The 23,819-nt window shown below is 40.2% G+C and overlaps 1 protein-coding gene across 4 annotated transcripts in view; it reads right to left on the bottom strand.

The window, feature by feature from the left end:
- Positions 1 to 2,601: 2,601 nt before the first annotated feature.
- MTHFD1L (methylenetetrahydrofolate dehydrogenase (NADP+ dependent) 1 like) overlaps positions 2,602 to 23,819 on the bottom strand; it is a 157,342-nt gene continuing 136,124 nt past the window's right edge. For 2 of the 4 annotated variants that reach the window (XM_055714473.1, XM_055714472.1), the window contains exons 27-28: positions 9,349 to 9,457; positions 2,602 to 5,634 (exon numbers count right to left, since the gene is read on the bottom strand). Coding sequence is in view for 2 of the 4 variants with exons in the window: in XM_055714472.1 (XP_055570447.1) it covers positions 9,368 to 9,457 (90 nt within the window). In the remaining 2 variants the exon portion in view is untranslated. Of the gene's footprint in view, positions 5,635 to 9,348; positions 9,458 to 18,488; positions 18,607 to 23,819 lie in introns of those variants that run through there. The other 2 variants (XM_055714471.1, XM_055714474.1) reach the window with 2 other exon arrangements.

Raw genomic sequence — 23,819 nt, 5'->3', positions numbered from 1 at the left:
ACATCTGCTGCTTTCATACAATTCTGTCCCAAAAGAGCCAATTTAACTCCTGTGCTTTGTTCCTTCATTTGCTATCTTCATTATTTTTCTTCTTTTATTTGTTCTTTTCCATTTTCCACTTACTAATCAGAATTAAACAACTTGCATAACTGGTCATTGCTAACAAACCAGGATCTAAAGTCTGTCTGACTTTCAGTAGTTCCAGAAGTGGAATCAGATCCAGGTTTCATCCTGGATGAACAACAAGCTTTTGCCAGGCACTAATGCCTGATACTGACCATGGTTGGACTTATTAAACATAGGAAAAAAATCAGCAACTGTATGGAACTGATGGGAAGGGCTTGCTTCATTAAACTGCTACCTTAGCCTAAGGTCATAAGGAGTAGACGAGGTAGTTTTCTTGCTTTCCCCCAAAACCTTCCTCAGGGGAGTTCACTTACTTCAAACACCTGAAAAAACATGTTGGCAAATACAGCTTTTTCTGACTGCAATGGAGACACCGAGGTGACACATGCTCCAGATGAGCATGAGCAACCCATGGAAGCAGCAAACACAGGGACGTTTGTCTCCTTGCAGAGACTTTGGCTGACTGAAAGCTGTGTAGGAGCTGGTCTGCTGCCCCCAGCTAGACAAAAGGCTTTCTCCTCCGCTCTCAGATTTCCCCTCAAGCCTTTTAGCAAAGTGAAACTGGAAGGAAACATCCTAGAATTCATATAGTGGTATAGTTATATGGCATATATATAATACATGTTTGGTACAAATACAGCTGTAATTAAATTTTTCTGGAGAATAAATATAAACTGTGCACGTGATGAGAACATGCAGGTGCTGTGTTATATGGGCAGCTAGCAGACCATGTCCTGAAAAGCTGAAAGTCATCTTTGGTTTAGGAATCTAACTTTGACCAGAAGTTGACAGTAATTGAGTTGCAATACCATGATGGGAATTGTCCAGTGGGAAACAGCTTTTAAAATGTCATAACTTAAATCTTGATTTAGTGTATTGCATAAATATGAGCATGACTTGTATTTGATACATCCTCTTTTTTTATTAGTATTCTGCAAAGTAAAGTTGGTGTGGTCGCTATACTGTGCGTGTTTTGTGTGTATTTCAGCTCTGTGCTTCCTCAGTGCTAACTTCTACTAGCGCTGCGATTTGTAGGTGCAGAGAAGAGTTTACCTTGGAAGGGACCCGGAGATCACGCAATGCAGGGCTGACTTAAAAAGTTGCTTCAGGGTTTTGTCCAGTTGAGCTTATGCTGGCATGTAGTATGGCTAGCTCTTCCCAATCATTACTCAAAAGTTTAAATTAAGAAGTTTACTTGGGAAGGAAATATTGAAGATTTTACATAACTGCATGCGCAAATACATACTCCCTCATGCTTGTGTGTATGTAATATATTACACCTAGGTGCATGGAGCTGGGAACTATTATTATGGCCACACTCATGGAAATATTTGAATTTGGCTCACTTTGCATAAACACTCTGGCATTAAACCCACAGCGTACAGTAACATGTATAGCACAGCAGTCCTGTTCTCAGGACATATGCTTGAAGGGACTGTTGGTGTTTCCATTTTGACCTTCTCAAGCAGGGGTTCCTAGCCTGGTCTTCAAATTTTTCTCTAAAATATCTTCTCAGAATATTCTATGAAAAACTGTTAAAAGGGGTGAAACTGGTTACCCCCCCTCACCGCCCCAACAATGCAGTGGAGGAGAGAGACTTTGCATGTGCCTCCCATGCTCGCCCTGGCTGGGGGGTGGCCATCAGCAGGGCAGACCCAGGTAGCACTGCAGCACAAACCCAGGACTTGAGACCTGTTACATGTAGGTAAGTTCCTTGCTGAAACATTGTAGAGAAGCTGAAAAGCTGTTTGGAAATCTAGTCATGAGAAGCATGTTAAAAACCCAGTACTAATCCAAATCATATGGTTAAGACTACATTTAGCTATTTAGAAAACAGAAGCCATGTCCAGTATGTGCCCAGTATACTTGATTTCACCTCCACTTCCCCATTTTATTTATTCCTAGTCCCAGGATGCTTTCTGCTGTGTTATGGTCCAGTTGATTTAACGCCCGTAGTTCCTGAAGCTTCTGCATCGTTTGTATTTAGATCCCACCCCGAAAAGCTCACAGATACATGCTCTTGTACCTGATAATGCTTTGTGCAAACCCAGCTGCCAACTGAAGTGGAAAGTGTCCAACTGACCCTTGCATCTGATCCAGCCTTTTACAACAAGGACCAAAGGCAACAGCAAGGTATTTTGGGACCAGGACAGGATGTTAACCTGGTGTGTCCTTCCCTAAACACAAACCAGCTTCAAAAAAGACTGTACTGATGGAGAAGACCCTATGGACTACTCTCTGGTGCATGGCTCTGTGGCAACAGCCAGGGACCAAATGCATTCCTAGGTTCCCAGGACCCAGGAAAGAGCCCTAAGCTTTGCTTGCATCTGGCACTTGATTAGGAGGTGGCTGAGCTCCCCTTCTTCCTTGGTGTAGTTGTGTTCAGCTGGAGACAGGGGCATGACAAGACTAAGTGGCTTACGAGGAATTAAAGAAAAGTTGCTTTAAGTAGACAAGATGGTAGATAGAGAAATGTTAAATAATGGATGTACTTTATTAATGAATGCAGGCACTGCTTGTGCAAACCAAACATCAGTACAGACATACTTTATTTTCATGTTCATGGCAACTGAAATCCTGGGATTTTGAATTTCAAAATACAAACAAAGTCATTGTATGTAGTCTGAAGTATTTCAATGTCATTACAGAAGTAGTTCAGCAGTAGCAATAACAAAGTAGTCAGTCGCTACAAAAAGCAGATCTTCTGACAATAAACAACTGTATGGCGCTTAACATGCTTTAGCGAACGCAGGGCTAAGCATGGCAAGCTGCCTTGTAATATTACCATTACCATATGCCATGGTTCTGCCGTGTCACAAAATTGCTCAGACCAGATGCAAAAGCAGGAGCTCCACACCTGCAATCACATGCAAAGTGATATGCCTACCAATAACACCTTAAAAAAAGTCTTCGTTTTAAATCCTTCTTGATGAAGGCCTCAGAACTAGGGCAACCCTAGGGAACCTATACTACAGCAGTTTCTGCAGCTCACCTGGTAGCCAATAGCTCAACCCCTCTGGATCACGAGACAGAATCTGCATGCCAACGTGGATTATTTTTAACAAGTCTTCTACTAAAACGTAAAATGAAGAACTAAAAATGTAATAGCTCAAGAGACTTTGCGGGTAGTCAACTAGATGGTGTGGGGAAAAGTCTAGGACAAAAGAAGAGAGGGTCATTCCAGCTTTCCTTGAATTACCGAAGCTATCAAAACAATGTAAGATATCCTGTGCACATGACAGTAGAAAAAACAGGATGTTTGTCAACTCTCAACTAATTGAGCCGGAATGATGTTATAGGGAGAGACTGATGGGTCAGATAAATAGTCCCAGTGTGTGTGACCTGAAGGGACAATACGGAGACTACGCTATGGAAAGGATATCTAGCAGCAGTCTGAAATGATTTCTAAAACTTGTTGCTCAGGCATCCATATCCACATGGAAGCTTCACAGGCAGCCAGCTAGTGCCATGTTTAGTATCCCATACCACATGGAGATAGGTCCAATGCACCTGAGGGGGAACCACAATGACCACTAGTAAGGCAGAGTTATGATGTTCTGTATTTCTTTGGACAAGACGGAGGGAAAATGTTATTTATTTTTCTTGTAAGGATGCTACTAGGAAAACTATGGCTGGCAACCACACTTTCTTCCAGAAAAGTCTTTGGCTATTTCTAGGCTAGATAGCTCAGTGTGTGCAAAACTAAATTACAACACCGTTATGTGTATGAATAGCATGGTTGTGTTTTGCGGCACAATTTAATAGAAAATTTCAGCAATCTCTCTTCCCAGTAGCTGAGAGCGCCACACTTGAATCTTACTTTCTGCTGATCATGTTTGTCCTGCCCCAGTGTAATTAAAGCATCCACAGTCTTGGCTGTTACAAGCTCTATCGTCTAATCAGGCTAAAATATCAAATAGCTCTTTTTTTTTTATGTTTATCTTCACAGAAATCCCCATGGTGCTAGGGGACCACACTATGAATAGAACAGTTCTGAAATGCAGTCAACAGACATTTCCGTGCTACTCCAGGGAAGGCACAGATAATTATTTTAATTGTCCTGAGTTTGCTCTTCTGTCCATAATTACAGTTTTGAGTTTATAAATAACGAAGCATGATTTTAAAAACCAAAACAAACCCCTCAATTTCAACACAGTTCCTGAGATAATTAAGTCTCCAAATGTGGCTGTGTAGAAGGGAACCAAAACTACATTGCAGAAGCCCATAACATACAGATGTGCGTAAGCAGAGCAAAGCGACAGGATGGAAAACGTCACCAGGAAAATAAACTCTCTCATCATTATTTCACTGCTTTTTACCTAAAAAAACCAATAGACTATTATCTTGATTCAACCTATTGTTCTATTGCTTTTTTTGTTATTGAAGGCGCCAACAGTCAGTCAGTGAGTTTCCTGAGGAGCAGCAGCTTGAAAAGCTAAATGCAGTATCCTTGTTTTGCTGCAGATTTAGCAAAAAAAAGACAAGATAAGTTACTCGGGTAAATTAACACACATGGTTTAAGATTTAACTTGTTCAAATACCCCCTTCAAATAATAACACACTCCAGTTTTACAGTATGGTGATTAAAACCTGCAGAACAAAGCAGAACAAAGCTCTGCACTGTTGCATCCTTGCTTGATGGACATTCCTCTGTTGTTACTGGGCATTGTGTACTGCCAGGGACAGGACAAGAAAAACTGTAGGTCGGGAGCCAGCACAGCAGGAGGCTTCATTAGCCAAGAACAGGAGCAAAACAGGGCTTCAGAAGGAGCAATACCCTCTCTGAACAACCAGTTTCACCACAACAAGCGCATAATCAGCTGGACAGACTGTAATATATGTATTGGGTAAAGACAGACCTATGGATATGAGACAGCTATGGCTTAAGCATTTCAAAAGATTTCCTTGCCCAACAAGGAAACAAATCATATATTAAAAACTTTTTTAAGAATAAATGCTCTGTTCTTTCTCTGCTTAATATCTTCCTTGCTTGAAGCTTGGCTGTTGCACAAATGCATCCAGAGCAACGCTTGATGATAACTTAAAAATGTGCAGTTAATCTGTGTGTGGTTTCAGCTCCTGAATGCCAGGAGCGAAAATGTATTTTTCAGAGAGAAATAGGCTTGATTACACAGTATAATCATGTTTATGCAAGTTTTTAGATGGCCAAGATAAGGGAAATACTTCTGTAAATGCCTCTGAGAAAAGACAAAAACTCAAAGGTAAAAAGTTTCTCTCTTTTTCCATGTCATTTTATCCACAAACAAGCATAAACCCCAGTCGAGAGCTTCCTGTACTACAGTGAGAAAGAAAAACTTTAGCTTGCCTTTTTTTTTCAACCTTACAGCTATATTTAATCGTAAAAACTAGTTTGAAGAAAGAGTAAACTTTTGCTCTTTGGTCTATCTTGACATTCCTCCAGAGACACGTAACAGGAATATTTCAGATTCATTTTTTGTCTTCTACTTGCAAGAAACAGGAAAGTTGCAGTTCTTAATTTCAAGGCTTCTGAAATGAGAAAGGTAAAGAATTTATACATTGAAACAAGATATCTTTGCTTTCTTTAAAGAAAAAAAAGATAGAAATAGAAGCACCACTATCTAAAAACAGTGTTTCAGTAAAACTGGATATTTTTGTCTTAACCATAATAATAAAAAAAATCAGTTATGCCACATGCGCCTCCCATTTATCATCTGTGTAACCCTACTAGGTGAGAAACAAAAACTTGTACTCGTATTCCAGTATGATACAGACTTAAGACTGTACATTATTGTAGTAAATCCTGCTGACTGAAACCCAATACTGTAGAATGAGAGTAAAAGAAGTCAGGTTTTTGTTTCATAGGATCAATTTTGTGGATGCAAATGAAAGGTCTTCAAATACCTCCTACCTGTACCTAAATGAATTAAGATGAAAACATCTAACTGCAATTTTAGGACCTCCATTTTGGTGTCCCTCTTCATGGGCTTCTTTATGGCCATGAAGATGCTCACAGTCAGAGCTCTGGGATTCTCACATTCAGAAAAGCTCTGAGGGTGGCAATATGCCCATGCTGTGTATTACAGTCATTCTGATGTTCTGCCAGTTCTGAAGAGGACAGAGTGCAAGAATATATCTGTAACTGTGGACAGCCATGGCCTTACTAAGTCACAACAAACTGACGAAAACAACAACCTCCATCATCAGTCCAAGATACCCAAAGCCAAACTGGCACAGTAAGAGCAGGCACCTGCTGCCACTGATTAGAGGGATCCTCAGAGCTCACAGGGGTCCTTAACAGACTACTTCTGCAGAGCAGGTCAGGTTCATAAATTCCCCTCACTGTGCAAATACTACTTTCCTTTTTTTTTTAAAAATATTTCTTTCTACTGGCAGACTTGTCTCCATGTAAGTCTTACTCTAACTGGTGCTATCTACAGACAGCTCCTAAGGAAACAATTGCACTTACTTAGTGTATGAGCTGGGCAATACAATTTAAATGGGATACTGGCCATTGAGGAAGAACTAACCAGATTCCTTTGGGTTCATTTCCAGATGCTAATGTTTCAGTTTTTTAATAGAGTGTGTTGCTCCTACAGAGAGACCGTAATATTGTGCGTTCCATGTATTAGCTATTTGTCAAAAGAAAAAAAAACAGAGCTGACTTTTTTCGACAAAAGTTTTTGCTTGTATGACTTTTTAAGAGAATATTCTAATGACCGGTATTCTGTAAATTTTTGTAAGAGCTATCATCTCCTTGACTAATGCAGTGAAATGATGGAGGAAAATCAGAGAGGCTAATGACATCCACTGTCTCATCTCAGTGAGAGTCCCCCCAAAGCTACCCTTGCAGCAGGAACTTTTGCCTGTATCCTGTATCCTCTTCACCAGTTTCGTGAAGCTATGCATTGCAGAGGAGGATATAAACTGCACACTGAAACGACTGTTCTCAGGTCTGCACGCATGTTTATAATGAAACATCTCCAGCTATTCCACAAATCTCTAAATATTTTTCAATTACCCCATCTTAAAGATTTGAATCAGTCCTAATGAGCTGGCACACTATCATATTACTAGAAATTTTACATCATACACTAAAACACTAAGGAAAGAATTCAAGCAAATTTTCAAGCAAAAAAACCCAAACAGCCCCTTGATCTGCTGTCACAGAAACAAACCCACAGATACCTCAAAGCATAGTATTAGCTGCAGTGCGGGTTCACATCAGTGAATGTGTGAAAGCAAAGAATAATACTAAACTTCTCCACAGAAAGTTGGGAGTAAAGTTTATATGGGACTCTTTTTTCTCTCTTTATCCAAAATGAGAAATGCACAAGTCTAGCACATGAACTGGGTGAATTTTAGAACTGATGAACATTGACCACTTTGTGTGGTGCTCAGTGGGTATTACAGTACTCTCAAGGTGTTTATTTAGATTGTTAAAGGTGGGAACACAGGTGAGTATGTGCCTATACTGATGCAAAATATATATGATCAAGCTGTTTTTTTCTTTAAAAGGTTTTTACAACTGACTGAATCATTCATGTGTTTGATGCCACCAGTACCTCCACAATGGAATTAAAATAATTATTAACAATAGAATTCATTATTTCCTACCTGACTATTATGTTTTTGGGACTTTGTCAGCATTTCTTTTTGACATCTAAGAAAACACCATCACTGACCGAAAGCCAAGTTTAACATCTTCATTTCATGCACAACTTCAAATGAAAGGCCTTCACAGTTGGAATGGAGTATTTCATCTGCTTAATTACCATTGTTCTTCAAAACTCATCACTCCATTGTTTGGATAGATTTACGTAAGACTAGGCAGTAAACACCCAATTACTCAGGCTATGTGAATCTGCATATAGATTTTACATTAGGATTCTACAGTCATTTCAAATGCTTCAGAAGTAATTACATGACTGACACATGATGAATCAATATGTATGCATGAAGCCATCAGACATATAATGTATATCAGTAACAAAAATGGAATATATGCCAAAAACCTGTATGCATAGCACTACCCAGCAACACAACAGTCAGTGATGGTTTGCTAACTGCTTTTTACTTGTCTTGACTGGTACACGCGAAATGGCAGAATCTGCTCTCACCAGATGTTATGTCAATGCTGTAACATTCAGGTATGGGCAAGTGAACAGTTAATTTGGTCTGAACAGTAATCTTGCTGGGTTGTGCAAACCTCTCTCCTCCTCCAAACAATCCATCAAAACACAGAAACAGAAAATGAAACTGGAGTAGGCAAGGATTGCTACAACAGGGCTGAAGCACCTGGGCATATCCACCTCAAAGCTGTGGTTGATCTGGGGTCCCATCACAGTCCTGTTAGATCATAGTAGTATTGATCTGTGGAAGAGTAACCATTTTACTTTCCAGACCAATTTATTGGGGAAAGGGAGAGAGTCCCATCACAGACACATATGGTTTGTTTCAGTCAGGGTTACATCCTCTCTTACTCCACTTATTATGTTACAAGGTTAAAATGGAGTAGCGCGGAATATTTTCATAACAACTTGGATTTTTCAGTGAGGAACAGGCTACACAAAATTAAAGCAGGACACCAAGAAGATGAAGTACTTAGAGAAGGGGAGGAGTTGGCGGGGGAACTGCAACCTTCCAGAAAAAAGGAGAGAACCTAGCCTGAACAACAGACAGGCTAAGAGGACAGATTTGTGTTCCTGAAATGCTTATTACCATTTGAAAGAGATGACAGCAATCAGCGGGGAAAAAAAAAAAAAAAAAAAAAAAGGAAAAAGCAAAGCACAGCTCATAACAAGCTGAGAAACATGTCCCCTGATATCTAGGTAATGACAGAAACACACTGCCACATGAAAGTAGTATCAAAGATGAACTAGATCATTTCTTTTGAGGTGAGTAACACAACATGATTTCTTCAGACTGACTTTTTCCATAGCCAAGAGCAGTACAGTTGCAGAGCCAGCTCCTACTCACACCAAACTGACACAGCCAGGAATCCAAAAAGCACCATCAATGTGCACCATCAGTGTCAGCAAAGTGACAGCCACCATTCAGTAAATGAGAAACCCACGTGGTAAAGTGCACATTATAAAATATTTCTTCAAATCCCCCCAAATTGTGTGAAGTCCTCAATGAAACTAGGACCTAGATAAACTCCTGACAACCTTTTTTATATACATACTAGAGACAAACATCCTTCTCCAAGCTGGAATAGGAAAATAAAGGCTGTTGACCGACCTGAATTTGGACATCACTTTCAAAACAATCCTTTCACTTGCTCTGTGATGGGGTCAAGATCAATGTCATAGAAGCATGGCCTTGTAGGCAGTCCTGGCATGGTGCTCATCTGTGGGAACAATAAAATGAAGTTATATTCCTGCACCTGTAAACAGATAATAATTCCACCCATGTAAACCTTAGATTAAGAGCAAGGTTAGATTGTTAATCATGGACTCAGCTGCAGATGTGATCTTCACCACATTTTTTGTTTCTGTTAAAAATGTCAAGCTTGGTACTTTTTTGATTCATTTTTAAGTGTATGCTTCTAAAAGACAGGAAGGAGAAAATAAAACCCACAAAATACAGGCTAGCACAGCAACCTAAGAATAAACTTCTTAACAAAATGAAGACACTTGGGACTTATTTGTTTCTCAGAATATTTATCCAGAACATTCATCCATTTATATCTACTAGGAAAAATCACACAGCAAAGACCAAGGGCATAATTGCCCAAATTCACCTGGTGATATGAATGTGTTAAACTCAGATCTCTCCTACAGAGTACCAGAATATAGGAGCAGAATTAATCACAACACTTTCATGACTGATTATTAATGTAAGAAATAAATTGAAATAGTTCAACTAAACGTATGTGGATTACAGTTGAATCCTAATTTAGTAGTTAGAGTTAGGCAGGTTGAGACATGAAGCTCAAGCAATCCAATTATCTCAAACTATGCATAATTAAGATCTTGATCTAGCATAAGACACCAGCATCTACATAGCTTTAAACATGTAAATAGTTTCATGGACTTAAATTACAGTTAACTACAGCTCTGCTCATGCTACTTATACTATTATTTACAATTGGCATTTTAGCAGCAATTAAAGACATGCATGACGTAGAAATCTTGAGGTGCTGCTCCACAATAGCTTAGGCCACTTCTAACCAGCTTCTCACCTCCTCTGCCTCAGGACTCCCCCTGCTTGCCCTTGTGAGGGAGATGTCTGGCGAGCAGGTTCAGCAGGATAATGCTATTTTTTGATCTGCTTCATCTCCTCCTGTTTCAGTACCTTGAGCCAGGAAGGGTTTTCCCATCCCCAATGCCAGCACTGGCACAGGGTAAAGGCTGTGACTGTGGGGCCATTTTAAGGCAGGGCCAGTTTGGATCAACCTGAACCACTGCGGATTCACACTCTTAAGTCTTCCCAAGATGACAGAAGCCCTGACTACCTCAGCATATTTCCACTAATTCAAGGCCTGAGTACCAGAAACAGTCCAAACACAATAACCTAAGGCAAAGGTCGGATTAAGGTTTGTTTTCATGACATGAGCTGCAACCCGTTGCTGAAAGGGGACAGTTTCACCCTGTGAACCCCTGGGATGATTCCTCCTCTGGTACTCGTCTTACTGCAACCAACCTTATTCAAAACAGTGAACTGATGAAAATACACATTTTTATGGTCAGGGCTGGTTGACTGATGAATTAAAACAACTTACTGCACAACCGAATCACCAGCAGGCCACTGGCTGCAGCCCGAGCACGCTGTGGCCAGCCATCACCTCCCAGCAGAGAGCACAGGGCTGGGCAGCTTTCTCCCGCTGTCCTGTCCTCCCTGATTTCCCAAGGAGTGTAGCTCAGCTACGGTGTCTTCTCTGGCCAAAAGCAAGCTCTGACAGGCTAACTGGCCTCAAAAGAGGAGAAGTACATGACCACCATCCTAGCTCCTCCAGAGAGCCAGATTTACAGGTCCCCTCAGGCTGGACCAGCCTGTATTTCTTTAAGTCAACCTGTTCTGCTGCATATTCAGTGATGGACTCAGCAGCTCCCTTACGCTTCAATTTCACTCCTAATGCTCACGTAATGTTTCCATCATGGGAATACAAGCAAACTGTAAAATCTCTTCACCACAGTCTCAGCTATTCCAGAGAGCTCTGCTGCCATTCCAGAGGTTAATCCCACATTGGGAAGGGGGAAAGGAGCTCAGGGAGCTCAGTACTGGTGCAGCCATCATCTCACTTGAGATCTGGCTCTCAGAAGAAACAATGCAACGAGCTCTTCTAGTTAACTCAGTACATTTCCTCTGTTTTTAAATATAGTCCTTCCTGATCTTTTGTTATTGCACACAGTAAGAATAAAAGACAAAACTATCTGTTTGCATCGACCAAACCCTGTCACTGACTGCATGACATCATTTTATTGGCTGACATTGCCTTGGCATCTCAGCTAAGTACTAAAACACCTTGTTACTATTCTTTATCCATTGGCCACACTAGTTGGACTACTACATCATCAGGGTTACTGAATTATTTTCTGTCTCAGATTCATTCCAGTTTCTGAATTAATGCTTGACAATAAACTGCCTTAATGAATTACGTCTCACTGGGAGGAGAATGAACAAACTGCTAAGACAACTTTCTGGTTACTCTGTGCATGACAGTTCTACATCTGAAAGTAAACTCCCAGATTTCAGGTTCCTTCTTTTTTTTTTTTTTTTTTTTTTTTTTTTAAATATAACTGCAAGAACTTGGCCAGTCTTGATTTTCCCTGTAAAATGCCAAAGAGAATCAGTTTAGGGGAGTTTTTCCTTATTTTTTTTTAAAGAAATGTAAAAAAAATAAGTTCCACATGTTTCGGATTTGGTTTTTTTTTTCATAGGCCCAGTTCTACACCGGTGTAACTCCACTGTAGTAACTAAGTGAAATCTATTACACCTACAAAATATGAGTATCAAACCAGTTTATTGCCAGTTCAGGGAATACAACTATTCTCATATTGAAAATTTAAGTCAACAAAAGAGAATGAGTTCATCTGAATTAAAATTACTGCTGCATAAAATGAAGTACAAGGCAAAATAACCCACAGAGGAAACACTTCGGGATGACTACCTATGTGAATCGCAGAGCAAAAATAAAACACGTCCTGTCATTTTCCCCATGGCCCAGACTTCCAAACAGGCAAAGCCATGTAGATTTATGATCATTTCTCTCTGCTTTCATTATTGGGACACACAGAGATAACATGCGGCAGAATCTATCCCTTTTTCATTACTTCGAGGTCAATAGGAGGAGATGGCTGGCTGGCTGGGGAGATTACTACTGATTATTTCCTCTCCAGCCCTTCATTTCTTTCCTGCCAAAAAGGCAGGGGAGAAGAGAAAGCTCAGTCGGCTGTGAGGCAGAATCAAAGCTTCAGCTGACTTGCTTTCCATGTGGCTGTGGGCTCAGAAGATCCTCTTCCCTCTCACTATTTTCCACCATACTGAATGAAGGCATTAATGAGCGAGTTCACAGGCTGGCCTTAACCCCAGCAGGTATGATCCGGAAGCATCCCTCTCCTTGCCCTAAGTAACTGGAGCCTAGATTTTTGTGCACAGCAAGGGGGCTGGGATGCTAACCTGCCCCCTGGCCGCAGCACATACTGCACCTGCACAGCGGCTGGCAGACTGCCTCCACATCCAAGGCTTCCCGAGATAACTACTTACCAAAATTACTTCATTTCTAAAACTTGAAAAAAGGAGAATCAACAACGAAAGAGAAAATACGCCTAAAACATAGGTCACTTTGGTAATTAGCAGGTATGTACAGTATGAAAAAACCCACAGAAATTTACAGTCATACAGTTGCTTCATCTCATACAATATACACCCTATATATGTTGCACGGAGATCAGCACAACCCTCCACTCTAATATAACAACATTTGGGTTATAGATTGGTAGCTATGCAGCATCACATAGTATGGCTGTGAGAAAAGGGCAGGGTAAGAAGCAGTGAATGGCAACACATTATCCACTCAAGACCACAAACTGAATGTAGGTAGCCAAATAACCAGTACATAATTTGACCAAAACTGCTACTATCACACTTCCCCTGGGAGAAGGAATATATAAGGCATAAACTTTGCACCTTAAGACTTAATGCAATTCATACGAATGCTTTATGCAGGTGAAAAAATAATAATAAAAAAAAGGTTTTAGAAAGAACTCATCCAGCTGCTGCCAAAACCATATAATTTAGGAATTAATAGGAACTTCTTTTATAGGAACTCACTGGACTCAACCATTTTCTTCACAAACTGTACAACTATGTACACATCCACGAGAGCAAATCAGGTGCAGAAAGATGATGTGAAAAATACAATACCTATTTATTACGTTGGCATTCTATGTTTAGGGGGCAAAAGCAACAAGTCTTACAGTCAACTATTCTGAGGATCATTTATGCTCCTGGAAATGTACAACGGCATTAACAATTTTAGTTAAGAAGGCCTGAAGGAGGATACTGCTATTTATACTAGGCATTTATGATCTTCCAGAAGTTTACTTACATGACTAAACAAAAAAATCATAAGGAGCTTCCTTACAAAAGGAGTATGCCAGTTATTTGTAAGCTGTACGAAAGTGCTGTTCCACACACCTCTCCAAGAGCATCTCTCCACAACCTCTCCATTCACTGTCACTTGGAAGAGTGACTAAGTTGAGCTTCACTGGAGTTTCATTTAAATTACAGTTTTATGTTGACTTGTAATTTTAGTTGGCCATAAGGTCTGCATAACAGTTGCACTGTCAAGCACTAAGACTTTACTAGCCAGGTTTGTTGTGGTCCCACAAGGAAGTATGCTGCTTAGCTTCCTTTTTTATCATACAAATGCCTGTCACTGGTTGACATATCCTGCCTTTTATTTCAAGTGTATACCCATCCATCCATATATATACATCTCTTTTTTTCATTTATATACATGAAAAATCCTAATAGGACCTGAGATCACCTGAACTGTGTTAGCACAATGGCGTGATTTGGAAAACAGGTGGTCCTGAGGGCTACAACTCGTGTTTAGTGTCTTTTTCACCTATTAGACAAGATGTGTCTGTTTTACAGGCATAGCATGGTTTCTCAACAGAGAAAGAAAACCAGAGGAATCTGTACTTAGACAATTAGAAGATACCGGAAAAATCAGCAAACAGCTTATTGAGGAAACCTCCCTATACTGTGGCTTATGGAGTTAATGTTGCATTTGACAAGAAGTGCAAGCAATTTTCATTATCTAATTGTATCCCTTTGTTATTTAAACAACTTAAGACAACCCACAGCCATTTCAAACTTGAAATACTGCAGAAAACAGATGTTGTTTCTCAAGAGAATCTAGCATACACATGACTGCGGATAACTCCTCAATAAAATCTGATGGGGTGAATCGCACATCCCACACTCCATCAGCAAGAAAGAATACAAGAGGAAACTCCAGAGATTTATAAATAGCGCTATAAACCTGCATACGTTATGTTCAGCATGCCAGAATTTGTTGGAATCCGGAGGTGCAGCAAGAAGAAGCTAAATTTCAAGGTCTCAGTAACATTTCCTAGTGTGCGTTAGAGCTCTGAAAGACAGATCTACTACCAAAAATTTGCTCCTCTGCAGTGCATCTACCAGTCTCAACACATGTGAAACTGAAAGGAAGAGCCTTCCTTCCTTCTTCTGAAGAAACCCCTCCAGGTCTCCAACCTTGCCTGCTGTTAGGCACTCTTTATCTCCAGTGTCAGAGTACTCCCTCCCACCGACACCTGGGTACTGGACATGCACTGGAAGTTGGCACCACGGGAACTGCAATTCATGGAGTGGGAGAGAGGCTAACGGTCACCTCACTGCACTGCATGACTGGAGAAATGAGTGCTGATTTTATTACTGGATGCCTTAACGTCCCTGCACTCTCTCTTTTAAACCTGTACTTGGAAATTTTCATGACACTGTCCATGCAATGAGGGTAGCAGGTAGGACTACAGCACTGAAGCATGCAACTGTGCAAACACTTCCAGTGAGTGGTCACTTACTTAATCTTCAAATTAGACTGTCCTACACCACACAGAGGCACTCAGTGTGCACTGAAGAGGGAAGCTAGCGCACAAAATTTAGGCACCACATCCTAAATATCTCCAGGATCAGCTTATAGTTAGTTCCACAGAACTGGAAAATTTCCCCGCTCTGCACCCTATCCCTTCAGAGGTAGCTCATGTTTTGAATTATTAAAAAAAAAAAAATTACATTAAAGTGTCAGAAAAGAATAATTAAGAGGACAAAGTAAAATGAAACGGCCAAAAAAATTTAAATAATTGCATGATATAGTCTACATACCTTCCCCACCCTGTAATAGAGAGAGGAATGACACTATACCAAAGACTGAACTGATGCTCAAGTGACTCTCACATTAGGAAAAGCAGATGCATAATGGAGGCAAGTTGGGGCTTCCTTGGAAGAGTATCAACCTACCTTCAAAACCTAATAAATTCAGCCTTGGAAAAGGCAATAATTTCTAAAAATCTACTTCAATCACTACATAATGCTTAAGAAAAGATTATCTCATTATTTTTCATTGCCTGGAAATAACAAGGATTTCTGAAAGCAGCTAAGCAAGGATCTTTAGTTAGTGTTTAAATAACTGTTTACTTATAAGTTTTAATGAAAAATTGCCAAACCTGATGATAGCCAGAGGAGACAGGGAGAGTGAAGCTCATATTTCCTTCTCAGGAAATCTTCAACAAAAAAGGTCTTGTTGCAATGTATAAGAACAATCACAGTAAGAAAGTCGACACATTAGCAGCTTTCAAAATGATCAAAATAATGTTTGAAAAGATGCTGATGCTACCCTGCCATATGCTGTAGTATTCCTTGCAATAAACAGCTCTGTTTCACTGGCATGCTGACTGATATCAGGTGCAGAAGTCCATCTGGCATCAATTATTCCATTATAATTGTCTCTTACTTTAATGTTTCCACATTCTTGGCAATTGTTCGATTTTGTGAAAGGATTTACAACAACAAAATGCATGGACATTGCTCTTCTGCTATCAGCATCTGGATGAAGTTATAGAAGTACTGAGTATGGATTACACAATCCAAATTGACCTTGCTGCCAGGTGCTCAAGTGAGCCCGAAGCAGCTTGTGCCCTTTTATGTTCTCTGAGGGATTACCAGGACCCTACAATTTACTCATCTTGAGCAGAAACAGTCTGAATCTCCAAGTGATCTCCTGGGCAACCTAAGGAGAAAACCAAACCCCACACAACAATCCACATCTTTCCAGTATAGCTTTCGGAGAAACCTGTGGGTGCATATCCCAAAGGAAGCAGGGGACAAGAGGAAAAGCAGTCAGTGCTTGGTTGGCCAAGTTCTTGATGAATAGGTAATACCACTGGAACTCAAGCCTTGCTGTTGGTGACATGCTCAAGCACTGAAAACCCAGAAATGGCATTTTACTAGTTATATTTAGGCATAGATATAAACTATGAATGAGCAATTTGGTTACAATAAAGTAACCTAAGAACGAGCAATTCCCTGATTAAGTGAAACATTTGTGACTCACATATATGACTGCAGTTCCTCTCAGCAGTGTTGTCTCAACTCTTTTTCATCTTAGAATTTATAAAACCATACTTGAAGCAAAATAAAATGGTCCCCGTAATAACGGCACAATGGGATCAATATTTTAAATTTTACTTGAAAAATACAACTCTCTCTGAGGTAGCACATTAGATGGTGGTAGTTCAGTGTACTATTTTTTCACACCATCCGCAACACAGCATGTTTCACAGGGTATTCAAAGCTGGTTTTTGCCTTACATAGGTTAATTGATAAACAAAATAGTGCAAAAATGAAAGCTACAAAAACCAAACAACCCACCCCCCCCAACACCTCCTCCCCCCAAAAACCTCACCAAACCACACAATAACAAACAAACCCAAACCAAACACCCCCCCCCCCCCCCCCCCCCCCTGAATAAAACAACCAACCACAGAGGAGATAAAGGGAGAGACTAAAAAACAGGGCTACAAATTCCAGGTGACTTGTTCCAAAACATTTCCTTCCATCCCAGCCCACTCAAATCCATTTCCAGGAGTAATTGCTCCCTTGGCCAAGGCCTACATCCTGATTTTCCTTTCCCTTTTGGGCTTTTGACAGAATCCCTGGCAGAGGATTCTCGCTCACTGCCTCTTGTACAAAATCACCTCAGCCAGCAGAAATCCTTCCCTCCAGCTCACCTCTTATGTCAGAAGCTCCCAGGGCTCTTCCCATCCTTGATGAGTGTGCAATATATCAGGCAGTTCTGGAAACAAACCTCTGAGGGAATAAATCCAGAGGACAAAGGTGTTCCTCTCATGTGCTGTTTCAGCAACAGCAGTACCTGAAGTATCTGATGTTTGTGGGTACCTAGTCCTTCTTTGTCCAGTGCTTGGGCCTCCTGGTGAAGAGGAGGTGCCCAAGCTGCACCAGCAGCTCAGGTTCTGCTGAAAGCACAGCAGGTTTTGTGGTATTTGGGGAGGTGAGGTCTCCGCCTTGCATTTGCTAAGGGACTGGACACCATTTCCTCTGAAACCGGTTTATTTTGTACCAGTTGCTTCTCTGGAAGGGCCATTCCTCAAACACTGGGAGCAAGTCCCATGTTCTGCTCTTGATCTTCACTACACCATTTTGTTTAAAAGCTTCATAACTTTCACACAAGACTTGCACTTGCTGGTCAGACAGCCCGACATGTTCACACAGGAAAGCACAGAGCCTCAGTTGCAGCCCAGAAACTAGAGATACTGGCAGCCGCAGACTATGTAAAGTGAGTATGTGTGCCCAACATGCAAAAGAATTTACCGTTCCCAGTAAGACATGCTAGGAGGAGCATCATTCAGTCATTTCAATGACAATTACAACATGGAGAAATTCCAAAAGATTGTGTAACTATGGTGAAAGAAACTACATTTAACTGCTGCCATACATACTAGCCCTCTTGGTTACAATTAACTAGATCCGCTGACATCTGAGGAAGTCAAGTTCCCCATAAAACATCGTATCAGGCAAAGATGATGTGTGTGTGTGTGTATATATATATGTGGGAGGAACTGCTTCTAAAGAACATAAAGGGATTATAGCAAAGGACCCCTTTAAATCAGTTCTTTTTAATTGTTAAATCACAAAACTGGCTTGGTCTCATAACTTGATTTATCTAAGCACCAGTGGTGACCTTTATAATAACAAAGGATATAAGAATATTGGAAAACATCTGAAACAACAGCAGTTGAAAAAAGTGGAAGAGGAGGTGACTTGAAGAGGTCTCCAAAAGGCTGCTAAGAAAAGCGAGCCTAGAACAACCTATGCTGGAGCTCACACCTCACCTGGAAAATGGAGGAGCATAGAAATGCTTTGAAAAAGACTGAAAGCCACTGACTTGTGATGCTCTAATGCCTTCAAAAGAGTCACCTTCTTTGCAGGTTGCCTGAACTGTGCTAACAGCTGTAAAGAGAAAGGAAAAAAATGTAGCTGTGAGTGTGCAGCTTAACTCTCTCATGGAAACACTGATTTTCAAAGTTTCTCTAAGGAGATACTAAACCCCTAATTTCTGTTCACTGAGAGAGAAGCACAAGTTAATAAGCTGTCAGACAGATATAATTGTTAAAGGAAACCAGACAAAATTTTGTTAACTGACAGAGAGCCCAATCTTTATCCTACAAATGTGTATCCTTACATAACATAATAAAGATTTACATTTTTACATTTATAAATAAAATAATTTTCAAAGTACTTACAAATTTGAAATAAATGCATTAAGTACATCTGGGAAATAAATGAAATAAGATCTGTATTTTAAAAGGTGAGTGAGATAGGAGGCAGAAAACATTAAATGATTTGCCAAAAGCAGCTGAGGTGCTGCCAGGAGAATGGAACTTGAAATCGGTAACTGGTTCTCATCTCAGTCTCATATAACTGAAACTCAAAAATAACCATGCTAAAATAGCTACATTGTATGAAACATCTTTCCCTGCTACATAATGAAGCCTTTGTATTAATATTTTTTAATGAAATAACAACTTTCTCTGTTTCTCACACTGCTCAGTATGATATTTTGTGGGTGGCATTCAGTATTTTTCCCAAATGAAGCATGTGAAAGGACAAAAAAACATGTGGACAGCAATAATGAATTTCTGCGTCTCAGCACAAAACAAGTTAACACAACTCTTTTTCTCTGTTTTGAAAAACACCTAATACAGGAATGATCTACAGAAACTTCTTTTCAAGCATTAGAAAAATATGTAAAAGTGCCACCATCATAGAAAGTTTATCTGTGCACAAACAGAGTAAATAATAAAAAGACTACAGTGAAATGATAATACAGAAATTAAAAATCAGTTAGAATATAATCTCTCTAATGCCAAAGTGAACAAACTAGCAGACAAAGTTATAAGCTTTATTTACTCTCATGGTATAGCCCCCTGGCTCCTCCTAATCAAAACAAGGCCAGTCTATAATGAACTTTCATTTTTGGCAAACAAACCATTTACAACTCCACTGCTCAGCCAAAGGCATAACAAACACAACTCACAACACATCTGCTAACGTTCAGAATGCCTCCTTCCCTCCCGGTGACCCCCTGAATGAAGGCCCCCTGTGATGGCACAGTGACCTTGCCTGAAGAGCTGCAATGCCCCCGTACTGTGTTGCTACCCACCTGCCTGGCTATCTTCCTTGAAGAGAGGCTGCTGGTGAGCAAGAGCGCTCTCCCTGGGATGCAGCCACGGATCGTGCTGCTGCCTCATCATCAGCATCCCCTCCAGCAGCTGGAATTCCCATAGTTATTCTTGTTTGATAATTACTTGTTCTTTATTTGTGGGAAAACTCTGCTTTATCTTTGCTTGCACATTACATTTCTCCTTTGTCAGACTGCTTAAATACTGACTGAAGCTATTTTTAATTTGATTTTTTGTGCAAGTTATTAAGAAATCTAGTTTTTTCTTTATCCCAGAGAAAAGTAAAGAGACAAAGAGCTTCACAAACTCAGAGGAAGCTTGTTTGTGTTGTCACAAACACAACTCTGGCAAGATTACCTGCAGAGCATTTGGTTTCCATGTCTACTCACTGCATCACATCTTTACTACAGGTGCCAATTACAATGGCACTGATGTTCTTTACTACAGTCTGGATCAGAGGTCTACAGCCAGCATGACTCACTTAGGGTGTCAGGCACAAAACAAACCTGACATATGCAGTGCCAGCAGCATGCTGCTGCTTTTCTCTTGTACCTATAAAAAAGGCTTTACTCCCGGTATGCCACTGCATGTTCTCTCTTCCATGTGCTCCTGCTGCTACCGTGTGCAAGCCTGCAGAACAGTGTGGAGCATATGCCTGGCCACAACTGAGAAATACAGGGATGAGAAAAAGTAATCAAAGGCAGAAGAAGGTGGGAAGTACCTCTATGTACTTTGCTGCTTTTGTTCGTGAAACATCGACTTTTATCTTCATTTGATTCAGTCTAGTAACAAAAGCTTCTAGTGCCTTGTTTTCTACATGTACAGAGCAGCAGGGCATTGTGTACGCACAGAAAACTGGTGCAGCATGATCAAATAATACAGAAGTTACACATTTTAAATCAGCTAGAAGGCAGGCAGGGAGCATGCCATATCACGTCAGAGCAAATGTCCGTGTCCCAGGGCTTTGTCTCTGACAGTGGCTGTGCTAGATTCTTTACAGAGAAAAGCTGAAACTATGGAGGCTGACAAAGCAAGCTCTCTCCAACACTGGCAGCCAACAGCTGAAGACTGACCAAATCCTTGAACGCTATGCTTAGCGCTTTTTCCAACTTACTTACTTGTATTAATTACAACCCTGCATATTGTTGATGGCTATAACCTTTCAGAAGTCTTGTTAAATTCTTGGCCTCAATAGCCCGTGTTAATGACTTCCACATTTTAATGACACATGAGAAAGTATTTCCTTCTTTCACAGAGGTATTAACATAGATGCCTGGCAACATCTCTTCTACGACCAAAGAAATACTTCAAAGAAAACCTGGTTTCTAGGCAGTATGGAGACAGCTTCAGATAATCTCTAAATTTGACATAACAGCACAGGGACATAATACAGGTATAAATACAAGTCTGTGAAATTCACAAGACTTCAGAGTCACAGATAAAATTTTTATATGAAAATGGTTACTTAAAAATTGTCTTTCTCAGTACTTCAAATATTAATTAACAAGTCAAGAGACCTAAAACAGCTTCTGTGAAGAAACTGAGAATCATCCAAGTAACTTTAATTAAATGGAGAGAAACAAAATGGTCAAGTTGCTAAAGAATATGAACCTATTGCCAAATTGATTCAAGGAATAACCATAGAGCTCAGATAACAGCAATTAGCTTTAAGCACACATTTCAAGTCAGCAAACCTATACAAAATACTACACAGCACTGTGTGCTGGCTGATGTTTAAAACCAAATTCACTGTCCCTTTTTCAGAAGGAAATGCCTACATATAAGTGTGTGGCTGTATTATAGCCTCTGTAACATTCTTCTGCTTTTCAAGATTACTGGGTAGTTATCCAGTAATTCAAATTTTAGCTGAATTACATACTTTACATGATTTTTTTCATTATTGTGGCATCAACATTATAATGCAGAAGTAACCTGGATTATGTACACCTAACAAATGAAATAACCTTCACAACTAAAACATTTTTTCTTTCTTTTTAGTACTATGGCATTGCTCCTCCAGTTATAACTTTTGAGTTTCAACAAGCCAGCTGAAGTGGCTGCAATGCCACATGAATAAAGTTCTTTACTTATTTTGTGGATCTGCTGGGATTACTGTAGAGGGCTATGTGAAGCCTGGCAGACACTGAGAAAAACAGCACAGGTCAGGAAGTAATTTCTGGGAGCAGATGTTTTTTCAACTGCATTTACAGATGGATGCCATGCAAAGGGAAGCTGGCATCTAACAGGTACTGTACTCACATCCATTTCACTGTCATTAAGGCTACTATTAAAAAAAACAAAACTCAAACTCATGCCTTGGTGAGGAGAAGGGAAAATGCTGACATAACCAGGGCACAGCTCCAAATAACCTAGGAGATGCTCTGTGACATCCTTATTACTCATTTCCTCTCATTAGATTTTGACCCTTGCCTCGCTCATTCTGATTTTTAAGGCTTACAGTCTCTTTGCTAGTGAAGACCCCTTAAAAAGCCACAGCAAGCAAAAGGCAGCCCTTCACATTCCCTGCCCTCAGAGAGGGCTGTGGCAGTCGGGGTGCAGGAGCCCAGGCTCCTCCCCAAGGCAGCACAGATTTACAGCTTCCAGAACACAGGCACCTGCACCCAAATTGCTGCAGAGGGGCATGGTTGCAACCCTGCCTGTCTGGCCACACTCCGGTTCACTGAGGGTCTGCATGAGATTTAGGACTTTGATTAACCAGCAAGAACAGTGAGACTTGGAGCAAGAGATGGAACAGACACTCCTGCCACCCCTCACTTTTGCTGCCCAAGTATCTCAGTCACTTCTCAATTAGTTTCTGGACAACTACTTTTTTCTGGATTTATATAAGGCAAACCAAAAATAACAAAGGCTTACCTACAAAACACTAAATATAGTACACACTAACTGCTGTGGAGCTGATTCACAAGCAGGTCAGATGTCCTTGCACTCAGAGCACCACCATCCCTCAGAGAGGCAGGAACTGATACGGCTTCAGCAATCTGATTTTCATTTGCAGACACGTCTGTCAGAACCCTAAATCTCATACCATATTACCTTTGTGACTGATATTAAACATGTGTCTGAAAAGAATCAAAGGGCAGTGAGTTGTCTTTAATCAGGGAAAATTTAAGATTTTTTCTTACTCAAGTGTCAAAAAATATTAATAGAACTTTGTACTTTATAAAGTGGAAAGACTCCAAAACCAGGCAGTGTTCCATGTACCTGCAGTGATAAGTGCAAGAATGGTTAGCTATAATATAGGCCTATTAAAAAAAAACAACCCTCCCCTGTAAATATCTTTCCCATCTGGGAGAATACTGCAATTCCTCATGAAGAATGCCAGCAGCAAACCGTCATGCCGAATTTTCCTCTACAGCTTGTATTTGGTTCTGGATGAATCACAGAGAAGATATCAAAACAGAAGCCTTTAATTGCCCCATACAATGAAGATGATTTTATCCCCTTAAAGCTGAACTTTTATGAACATATTCCTGGAAAATATTACCCCACGAAACCAGCAGGCACTACACTGCAGTTATCTAGGATTCATCTTGTACACTATTATTTATTTATTTAACTTATTAGAAGTCGTATTGAAAGGCCTACAAGAAAGCACATTTTTGGATTATAATGGCTTTTTTATCCGGGAAATAGAATTCAGAACACATCTTTAATGAAATGGTCCATTTGGCCTAAACAACCCAAGGAAAGAAAAAAAGTTGCTATCCCTTCAGAAAATGTCATTTTAGAGCATAGCAAATGTTTTCCATGCAAAAGTATACATAGGCTTGGATAACATTTCAGAGCGGATTCAGTTTACTCAGAAAAAAACACTTTTATGCTGGAATAGGAATGCTTGCAGCCAGATGTACTATAAGAGCCACTCTGCTTAAATTTTAACAGTACCTTGTTCCAGTATGACACCCGTGCACGTATGTGGTGGGCATTTGTGTACATATATTCACCGATTTTCCCATGCCA

This window comes from Falco cherrug, chromosome 6 (assembly GCF_023634085.1).
Source record: "Falco cherrug isolate bFalChe1 chromosome 6, bFalChe1.pri, whole genome shotgun sequence".
In the NCBI taxonomy this organism is placed as follows: Eukaryota; Metazoa; Chordata; class Aves; order Falconiformes; family Falconidae; genus Falco; species Falco cherrug.
Note: the sequence above shows the minus strand (reverse complement) of the source record. Positions and strands in the feature narration are given on the sequence as shown.